The following is a 10,464-nucleotide window of genomic DNA, read 5'->3' as shown; positions in this document are numbered from 1 at the left end:
ATCAGGTGAACGGTGGAGGAATTACATTTTAGATGAGCGCTCAGCTGTTCCATGGCCAGGTGTTTGTTATTCCCTCATTATTCCATCTACAACGAGCACATAACGGGTCTGGAGTTAATCTGAAACGAGGTATTTGGACTCTGTTGAGGTCAGCTTACAATGTGAAGTCTGCAGAGCGTTACCATCAGTGAAGGAAGACCTCATTAGGCTGAAAAATCAGAACAAACCCATCAGAGAAACAGCAACTGTTTGGTTCATTCTTACAAAGAAAGGATGCGTCGGTGAGCTCAGCAAAAGAAGACCACAGGTGGAGTATTCTGCAACGGCCAAGTCAATCATTTCAAAGACAAAACTGAAGGGAAACGCCCTAAAAACAAGCAGGAAGTGAAGACAGCAGCAGTGGAGTCCTGGCAGAGCATCACCAGGGACCAGCGTCTACAGGTTCTACACTTCAGGCACCTAAATATAAAAAAAGACTAAAAGTGTCTACTTGGTTTATGATTGTTAGTTTGTCCAGTTACTTCTGCTCCTGGAGGGCACATCTAAAAAACGTCGCACTTCCTCCACCGTTCACCTGATTAGGATGTAAATACTCTCAGACTGAAGCTAGAAGTCTGCACTGAAAGAACACCTCGATCGTTTCATTTCAGATCCTCTGTGGTGTTTGCACAGAGCCCAGATGCTGCAAACTGTCAGTGAGCAAATATTTATGGACCTGACTGCATTTAAAACAGAAACTCCCTTCATTTGGCTGCAGGAAGCCTTTTCTTTTTCTCAGCATGTCAGCCACTGCCACCACTAGACGTAGTCACTGTTTTAATGCACAAATAGGTTGAAATCAAGTGTTAGACTGCCCCCAGGATGGCAGTTCACAGAGACAGTGGAGCTGATTGAGGCTGTTCTCGTCATGCCGTCGTCCACCCTCCCTGTGCTGAGAGGCCTCAATCTGTGCAGTGAAACACGACCCACTTGGTAATAAACCCAAAGCGTGGTTTTGCTCTGCCAGCTGTCGGATCTCACTCTGTCCTGACACAAACTGAGCCTTCACACAGCCGTACAGCCAGTCGTTTGGCGCTGATAAAACTGAATGACAGAGCGTGTTTATTTCAGACACTGAGCAGTACAGGTAGAAACAGACCTTTTTCATGTTACATGTTGAAGCTGGAAGCGGAATTGCAGTAAGTCATGGAGAAAGGAAACGTGTGGAGCAGAGACCCCCATCCTTCATTTGTGTATTTTTTAGTTGAATCTCAGCTGATCAGGAGCAGTTTTACAGCCGACACTGATCCGATTAACAGTAAACCTACTTTACATGGACACTGAAGGCGAGCGCACGTCTTTCACATTAAATTCCATGAAAGCACGTCGTCACCTCAAACACACTGTTAGCTTCACTGGTTTTGGCTCTCAGCTCCATCAGAGTGTCTAAGAGAAGGACGTGAGCTCCACAGGCTGCTATGAAAATGAGATGGATGTGTGTCTTCTTCGTGTCTGACATGCTCCATAGATGAAGAATTCTGTACAAAGTTCAGCAGAGCGTCTGTTTGATCCAGCAGGGAGCGTCTAAGCCTCAGAGGTCCTCCTCCTGATCTCACTGATGAGGTCAGTCCTGGCGATGTCCATCTGTGGAGACAACAGGGACAGGAGGAGGAGAGGTTTACTGCAGTGTGTCTCAATGCTGATACACTCTCAGCCACGTAAAATGAAGCGGTTTTCATGAAATCTCTCATTTTTGGCTCAGATTTGATGCTTTCTGACAAACTAAGTCTCACATTGTTAGCTCAAGCACTAGAAGAAAGTGAAGAAGCTGACAAGTGTCTATTTTCAGTCTGACTGATTAATGGTGTGGTTTTGGGATTCAGATGTGGTAAACTTTTAAACCTGTGAACCAAACATGACATGAGGGTGTCTGTTAGATACTTCTAGTGTCTTCTGATGGTCCAAGCATGCATTGTGTGCTGCGTAGAAGTCCCACCTCCTCTCTGGTGGCCACCACACGCAGTTTGACCACCCCGTCCTTCAGCTCCTGCTCTCCCAGTATGGCCACCAGGGGGATCCCCGCCTCCTCACAGTGCTGCAGCTGGCTCAGCAGCTTGGGGTTCATCTTGTACATCACCTCGGCCTGGACACACACACACACACACACACACACACAACAGAAATGCAGTCAGCCGGCTGTGCTTTCCACCGCTACGCCGTCTGTCTCACTGGTGTGATTTCACAGTGAACTCTGGTGGAGCGACGACACGTTTCAGTTCAACCAGCTGCACTATCAAACAAAAGCGCAGTCCTCCTCCAAGGCTGCTCAGCTGTTGGATCATTTCAGACGGCTAAAATCTTAAACATCTGTAGCAGAAATCACAGCAACATTTAGTACAGAAGTAACAACCTTGCACCGAGCACAGCGTGTGCTAAGCATGTGTAGGGATACCACATCATGTGACCTAAATATGTAGCAGGAACTAATGGGACTCAGAAACACCCCCACAGTTTAATCAGCTGCTCCTTGCATCATTTTCGACGGATAAGTCCTGATAAGTCCTCAGCGGTGGATTTGTGGTAGGATCATATTCATGTGATCGTCAGCAGGAAGCTGTTGTCATGGTTACAGTGACGTCATGCTGCTATCTGGCAATGATACAGAAATCTTTAACTAATCCGTGGATCCAGACTATGAGCTGCATCACTGCCAGAATCTGATCATTTGGTCCTTGTGTCATTTCTGATGTTTCCTGAAAATTTCATCCAAACCCATTTGAGTAATGTTGCTGGCAGACAGACGGACAAAAGCATGCCGATTGTCGCATAACTCTGCCGTTTCTTGGTGGAGTTATAATTAACTGATCACCTGACCTGCCTCTCATCCTCTGTGTCCACAGGGGCGGTCCTTAAAGCTGCCGTTTCCCCTCGCATGCTTGACAGGCGTGTCACTAGCGGCCCACTAGGTGGTCACATGACAGACGCTCTGCCTTCATGCTCTGTGTCCGTCAGTCCCTCAACGCTTTTCAGTCACCGTCTATGTGAAACGTCCCGCATTGCATTGCTCGCTATCTGTCCACAGCTCATTTGCATAAAGTAGTGCAGATCTAACTTAAATGTGTCAAGTGGAGGTCCGACGCCTCACGAAATTTTCGATAAACGTCAACCGGAACAAACCACTTAAAAATGCGACAAACAAAAGAATGACACACCTTTATGCCAGCGTTCCACAGCTCAGTGACCAGTCTGAGTCTCTCTTCGAGGAGGTTCTTCTGAGCAGATGCCACCATGACCTGGACCTCGGTGGTTCGAACCTTCTCTGCTGAGGCCTGAAGGACACAGTGCAGTTATAGTCTGGACATCAACGCTCTCTTATCATCAGCACAACTAAATTAAGATGATTCCTTTTTGTTTTACAGTCACTGGCTGACAGATCGGTGGTTAGCGCTGTGCTGGGCCTGGGATCTTTCTGCATGGAGTCTCCATGTTCTCCTCTACATGTGTGGGTTTTCTCCAGGTTCTCCGGCTTCCTCCCACAGTCCAGAAACATGCAGAGGTTGATTTGTGACTCTGAATTGTCTGTAGGTGTGAATGTGAGTGTTATTGTTTGTCTCTATGTGTGGAGCTGCTTTCACCCTCAGTCAGCTGGGATAGACTCCAGACCACCACGACCCTGCTGAGGATTAAGTGATGGATGGATGGATGGATGGATGGATGGATGGATGGATCACACATTACCTCAGCCTTCTGCTCCATGATAGAGAAGACCCTCTCGATGCCGATGCTGACGCCCACACATGGAACTTTCCTTCCCTTGGGGTCGAACATCCCCACCAGGCCGTCGTATCGTCCTCCTCCGGCCACGCTGCCCACATTCACGCTCTCCTCTGCATTTGTCCCGTTTTGGGCTTCGTTGGAGACGGGCGCTACGCCCGCCTGAGTCAGCACCGCCTCGTAAATGATCCCGGTGTAGTAGTCCAGACCACGGGCCAGACTCAGGTCAAACACCACCTGGAGACGACAGCCAAGTGCAGAGTACAACAGAAACAAGAGATCACTGAAACCAAACTGAGAAGAGAAGTGGAATATGAAGCTGAAATCACTGCTGTGTCATCTGCTGCTGTGAGTAACGCCTCACCTTGTCTGTGACCTGGAAGAGCTGAAGGTAGCTGAAGAGAAGCTTGATGTCTGACAGACCAGCGCAGGCCAGCTTACTCTGAGACATCTTCTGGTCCTGAAGGAGACGCTCAGCCAGGTCCATGCCGCCTGCAACACAAACGGCGTTTTAACCGCTTTCTCCACGTCCCCACAGAGGGCAATAAACGTGACACACCCAGAAACTGCTTGAGAAACAGTGTTTTAATGTTGTAATGCTGGAGCTGTTGTGTTATCGTGTTCATTTCAATTCAATTCAATTTTATTTATATAGCGTCAATTACAGTCAAATTGTCTCAAGACGCTTTACAGAACCCATATGCCTGACCCCCAGAGCAGCCCAAAGGCGACAGTGGCAGGAAAACACCCTTTTAACAGGGAAAGTCAGCAGAAATACACTGTGGAGCCAGGTAGGGTTCGCTGTGAATTACTACCAGTTCCACCGTAATCCTGCTCTCTGTGCTGCTGACAGGACAACCTCTTGTGTCTCGGCCTGCTAACTCTGGAGCTGGGTGCAGGACTGAATAATCTGACATTCTACCGGCACCGAGGCGCCCTGACGTCTCACATGTGGGACACATGAGGAAAAGCCTCACCCTGCATGCTGACGTACTCCCCAATCTGGTCAGCAGCCTCCTCCGACAAGCCCTTCTCGTTCACCATCTCCTTCTTCACCTCCTCCCACGGCATCTAGAGCAGCAGAATGAGGACACCGGTCAAAGACAGACAGCAGAGAGTGGAAAACACGAAGACAAACGGCTGCTGGACCTTCTGTCTACAGATGATGTTCATATGAAATGTGTCACAAATAGAGGAGTAAGAAATGGAGAAAAAGCAGAAGGAGAACTACGACGCCTCACTCCACTCTTACCTCCATGTGGCATGAAAATGGTGTGAATGTAAGATCACAGGTTTCAGAAATCTAATTATGAGTTCTTCTAAAGACATGTTCAGTCCACCATCATTCCAAACACTTTTATATATATTTTTTGTACTGGAACTGAAAGTTTGGTGGGTTAGCACCATCGCCCTGCAGCTAGAAGATCCCTAGTTTGCGTCCCAGGATCTTTCTGCATGTTCTCTTTGTGCATTGGTGGGTTTTCTGCTTCCACCCACAGCCCAAAAACATGCTCAGGTTAACTGTTGAGTCTAAACTGCCTGTAGAGACGTTGTTTCTCTCTGTGTAGCCCTGTGATAGCCTGGTGACCTGTCCAGAGCATCCCCTGCCTTCACCCTCAGTCAGCTGGGACAGGCTCCACCCCTCTGCGACCCCAACGAGGATGAAGGTGTGCAGATGATGGATGGATGAAGGTTTGGTACGTGCACAGCCGTGAGTCTCCGTACCTTGTCCAGTTTGTCCACTGTTGAACAGATGGTGCGGAACTTGTCGTCTGGAACGCCGCACACAGCAAACATCCCGTCGAGGATGCGTCTGTCGTTGACCTGGAAACGGAGGTGAAGGTTAGGAGGCGACGTCTGCAGATTAAAGCCCGTCCTTCTCCATATTCACACAGCAAACCTTGATGCGGAAGTCCCCGAGGTCCAGCTCACTGAGGATTTCGTGGACAATCTTCAGGCACTCGGCGTCTGGGATCATCGCATCGTACTGCCCCGCGATGTCAAAGTCCTGGAGCACGTAAACAAACACGGTAAAGGATTAAGGGAGAGCAGCTAATGCCTCGGCCAGATTCTACAAGTTTTATGAAATCCACCAATAATCCAGTCTCCATGAGCGGAGGCATGAGGATGACTTACACACTGGTAAAACTCTCGGTAGCGTCCGCGGGTCATGGCTGGGTTGTCACGGCGATAGACCTTAGCGATGTGGTAGCGCTTGATGTTGGTTATCTTGTTCATGGCCAGGTAGCGGGCAAAGGGCACCTGAGAGAGGGCAGGTCAAGGACTACAGCGCTGTGGGTATTTAGCTGTTTGCAAGAATCTGCAGAATCACAAGCTGCAGCTGTGGGAGTATAAAACCTTTAGTTCAGTTGTTCATGATCTAAATAACTGAATTCAGAGCAATACATGTGTGCATTTGAAGGATACGGTGAGGTCGTATCTGAGGGACAGCAGCTCTCCTCCTTGGTCTTTGAGGTCGTAGATGAGCTTGGAATCTTCTCCGTACTTCCCCGTCAGCGTTTCCTTTTCAAGCAGGGAGATAATTCACTACCTTTGTTTGTACACAAAATGACTGAGTGGCAAACGTGTTAAACTGACTGAAAGTTTACCTTAAGTTCAAAAACAGGCGTGTCGATGGTCTCTGCTCCGTGGCGTTTGAAGCAGCTGATGATGGTGTTGAAGACCTTCTCTCTGATGGCCATCTGCTTGGGGTTGTAGTCCCTCGTTCCCTGATAGACAAAAAATGTATTTATGTTTTTACTCATGACTGCTGCTTAGGTATTCTTTTAATGTAAACGTGCAGTAAGTGGAACCAGGCTGCTGCGTTGGGAGCCTGTTTGTGGGTCACCAGCTCAACCCGCTGAGTGTAGATCACTTTTAAACCATGCGTGTCATCATGTCTGTCTGATGACGAAGCGAGCCAAACCTGTTGTTCTGATTACTGTGAGTGTCGTGTGACTGCGTGTGGCTTTAGCAGGGTTGTCCTCCGTAGGGGGTGGACCGCACATATACCTGCTAATGGGTGAATCAGAGCAGCTGTGCAGTTTGGGAAAGAAGCCAAACAGTTTTCAACCATGTTTTGGTGGCGCTGGTAATGGCGACATGCAGCAGCAGCTCCTGTGTGCAAGAAAGCCAACCAGCGCTTGTATTTCTGTGGGAAGCTCAGGAATATAAAGATAAAAACTAAGTTTATGTATGTTTTACTCCTGTTTTATCGAATCTGTCCTGACATTTGCTTGTATCTGCTGGTTTGGCTCAGTCAGCCTTAAAAACTGAAACAGACTCCAAGGTATGGTCAAAACGTGCAGCAAAACTGTTGGCACTCCACTGACAGATATTTCTGTCCTACATAAAACTAGAGCTCTAAAAAAAAGCAAAATGCGTCCTGTGTGACCCTAGTCACCCTCTTGCTTCTGAATTCAGGGTGCTTCCATCTAGATGTAGGTTTCAAGCGCCTAGATGTAGGACAGACAGATTTAAAAAATCATTGGCCTTCTTAATAATGAACGGTTTCTAACACCTTTATAATGCACTTTGCTTTGTGGTCATTTTAACTCTCCTTGGCTTTTATCTTTATCTCTGTATCTTATTGCATTTAATTGTTTACTGTTGTTGTTTCTGTTGTGTATTTTACTGCTGCATTTTATTGTGCTGGATTATTTGTTTTTGCTGCTGGCTGCACCAAAAATTGCCCCGCGGGGACAATAAAGATTTCTTGACTTGACACGTTTTATTTTTGGTTTGTTGGAAACTTAACATGTGAACTGAATGATAACTCACCTGCAACTGCTGTAAATAAACGGAGGATCATCCCCAAACGAGCAGAGACACAGCAGACCTAACTGCCACCTCGCAGTGACGACAGGTAAATTCACTACACCTGTTGTTTCCTATTCGTGTACGATATTCAGATTTAAATGCTACCAGGTTACTACCACTGCTTCTGTTTCTCTTTCTGCAGGAACAGAGCAGCACTGTGGTCTTACCTTTGCCGTTTTGAGGACAAACTGATGTTTGCCATCGTCTCCTCCTAAGCGAACCTTCAGCTCCAGCAGCTTGGCCACTTCTTCATCAATCTGCGACACACGCACAAAGGAAAAGACGAGGATTTAGCTTTCAGAGCTGCCATACTGCCTTCGCCAACATCGACGAGAGCCTTAAACTCTACGGATAAAGCACTTGATAAATGCCGTCGTGCACAGATTCTTACCTGAGCCACAGTGATCCCAGGCAGAGAGTGCAGAGTTCGGACACACGATGTAGCCCGAAAACCAGAGCAAACACGAACACAGAACGTGCCCAGCATGGTTATTCCACAGCACGAGGTAAAAAAAATAAAGTCCAGAAATAGGATGAGGAAAAAGTTCAGGAGAGCGTCACGTGTGTAGCATTATCCAGTGGGAGTGTTCCAGTCAGTCACCAGCAGATGGAGGAGGAGGGAGGAGTGTAGCGCCGTCCACCACGGTTGGATGACGACGACAACGACGAAGAACGAGGAAGGCCAAAGTCATGCGGGGTCCGACAGGAAGAACAGGAAAAAAGTGGTAAGCAACCCTAGCACTAGGGGAGGGCGGGGCATCATCATCAAAGCGTGGAGGATAGAACACGAGATGTACCAAGTCAATCAAAGCACCCAGCCCAACACAGACAGACAGACAGACAGACCCTGCTCTATCCTAGTATCAAACACATGCATCCAGTGAGTTCAGTGCATCCTCTGTACCTCTTCAAAAATTCATTACAGTTAAAGTTTATCTGACATTTTCCTAAAATTATAGGTACGGAAAACAATATGAGCTCGTCAAATTTGGGTTTTGTCCTGTCTGAGGTGAAAATCTTTTTCGGCATCAACTCTCTATTCAAAACAATTCTTCATCTGGAGATGCTCGCATGGATCCTGCTCCTGTCTGATGCTACAAACAGCTGGAAGGAACAAACTTAACTTTAGCTCCTGCTCACACTTTGTGGTTTGTGCGTGCCACAGCTAACTAAAGACACACCCTGTGTGTTTGTGTGGACGCTGGCTGTTGCTACATATAGCTGTTACAGTTACCAGACGGTGCTTTTACTTTCACTCTGACAATGTAGTTGCATTCACTGAAATTTGGAAATTGCAGTTTCAGTGAAAGACCACAGTGGCTGCCAGTGTGATGTCGGAGGTGACCTCTGATCGAAGGCACCAATAAAAACAGAGCTAAAGGATTAAATAGACCTTTTTTCTACAGTATGAGAGGTGAAATTGTCTGGTGTCTCTATAACTCTCGCCTCCAATAGTTGTGGCTGAGCTGAGGGGGATGTTGTGTCGTGGTGGGAAAAGCTCTGACAGGTCAAACACAGACAGTTCACATCACACAGCACACAGACGGAGTTACACAGAATAAAACAGAAAAAAGAAACAAACAGGCTGCTGTCTGGACTCTTCAGCTATGACACTGAGAACGTCCTGTTTGTCGCATGCCAGAGGAGGATTCTTTGATATCACAGAGGAGCTATTTGAAATTAGATGAAATGAATGTGGGTGTTGCATTTCAACACTTCAACAAAAACTGACAATAAAGACACTGTCAGATATTTGGTGTGGCATTTTGTCTCTGTCAGGCTGCAGATCTTCAGGTGACACTAGCTACAGACCCGTAATACAACAGGTTCTGCCAAACCTCTGCTGCCATACTGTGTGTTAACTGGGCATGTTATTGCATCATCTTTTTGTACACGTTTATAGTCAGCGTTTGTGTCAGAATTGTCTGGTCAGATTTACTGAATTACAGTATTTAGTGTATCTGACTCATGAATCGGTCGGCAAATTTACACACATGCAACCAGCACTATGTTAGCATGAGCTAGCTGTAAGAGGCCGGTTCGCGGACGCAGCTAGCTTCATTTCGGCTAACGTTAAGCTAGCAGTTAGCTTGTGCGGCTAAAATGAAAACACCGGTAGGAGCAAATAGACAAGCAGTTTCCTTGTACCAAGACTGTGACTACAGAAAAAACATCTTTAATATTTAGCGCTATATAATGTTGACTTATTTATTAGTGAACATCTATTATAACTGGTGTGTTTCTGTAAAATGTGAGTTCCAGTTTATTCGCCACACTGACTGAAGGAAGAAGCTGTCACTTTGACGGTTTAACGGACACAAAGAGAACCGGACATAGAAGTGCTTCATATTAACCAGGCAGCAGTGAGTCAACATAATGTCACTATGAACCGACAGCACGTTTAAACACGTTTTTGTCGGGTTCGCAGTTTGCTGCGCAGTATGAATGAAGTGTAACGGTGTTAGATCAGTGACAGATGTTAGCCTCATGCTAGCAGCCCGCCTCGTTAAAGACAAACGTGAGCACTCACCTGCTCTTTGCTCGCCTTCTCTGATTTTAACTTCCGAACGACTTCGCCCTGGACTTTAATCGCTTCCTGTATCTGCGCCTTGTCTTCCATGGCTTCTCACGAATGATCCCACCGCGACTCACGACCACAGCAGCGACCCGCACCGTGGATGGACGTCTTCTTCTGCTGCTGTTTCTGCCGCTGATGTTCTTCTTCCTCTTCAAGGTTTAATGAGCGACAGGGGAACGACAGATCGGTGCAATAGCGCCGCTAGCTGGTATGGAGGGTGAATCACAAGGTCTGATATTTAGAGAAAAGAGAGGAGAATAGCCACTTTATTGTCAATAACAACACACTAGGGCTGAATCCCAAACCGCCCCCTA

The 10,464-nt window shown here is 47.1% G+C and overlaps 1 protein-coding gene across 2 annotated transcripts; it reads right to left on the bottom strand.

Annotated features, from left to right (window-relative positions):
* Window positions 1-1,055: 1,055 nt before the first annotated feature.
* Window positions 1,056-10,304, bottom strand: hars (histidyl-tRNA synthetase). 2 transcript variants are annotated; one of them, XM_022220466.2, is made up of 14 exons: window positions 10,103-10,263; window positions 7,964-8,313; window positions 7,740-7,829; window positions 6,363-6,482; window positions 6,181-6,276; window positions 5,890-6,015; window positions 5,654-5,761; window positions 5,479-5,577; window positions 4,731-4,824; window positions 4,118-4,245; window positions 3,718-3,990; window positions 3,192-3,308; window positions 1,976-2,122; window positions 1,056-1,623 (listed from the first exon to the last, which is right to left on the bottom strand). In XM_022220466.2, exons 2-14 carry the CDS (start codon window positions 8,057-8,059, stop codon window positions 1,564-1,566), a joined length of 1,554 nt encoding a protein of 517 aa, XP_022076158.2. In that variant the 5' UTR covers window positions 8,060-8,313; window positions 10,103-10,263; the 3' UTR covers window positions 1,056-1,563. The 2 variants fall into 2 exon arrangements, with proteins under 2 accessions (XP_022076158.2, XP_022076159.2); XM_022220467.2 differs by lacking the exon at window positions 7,964-8,313 and having other exon boundaries at window positions 10,103-10,304.
* Window positions 10,305-10,464: the final 160 nt, after the last annotated feature.

This window comes from Acanthochromis polyacanthus, chromosome 10 (assembly GCF_021347895.1).
Source record: "Acanthochromis polyacanthus isolate Apoly-LR-REF ecotype Palm Island chromosome 10, KAUST_Apoly_ChrSc, whole genome shotgun sequence".
Lineage (NCBI taxonomy): Eukaryota > Metazoa > Chordata > Actinopteri > Pomacentridae > Acanthochromis > Acanthochromis polyacanthus.
Note: the sequence above shows the minus strand (reverse complement) of the source record. Positions and strands in the feature narration are given on the sequence as shown.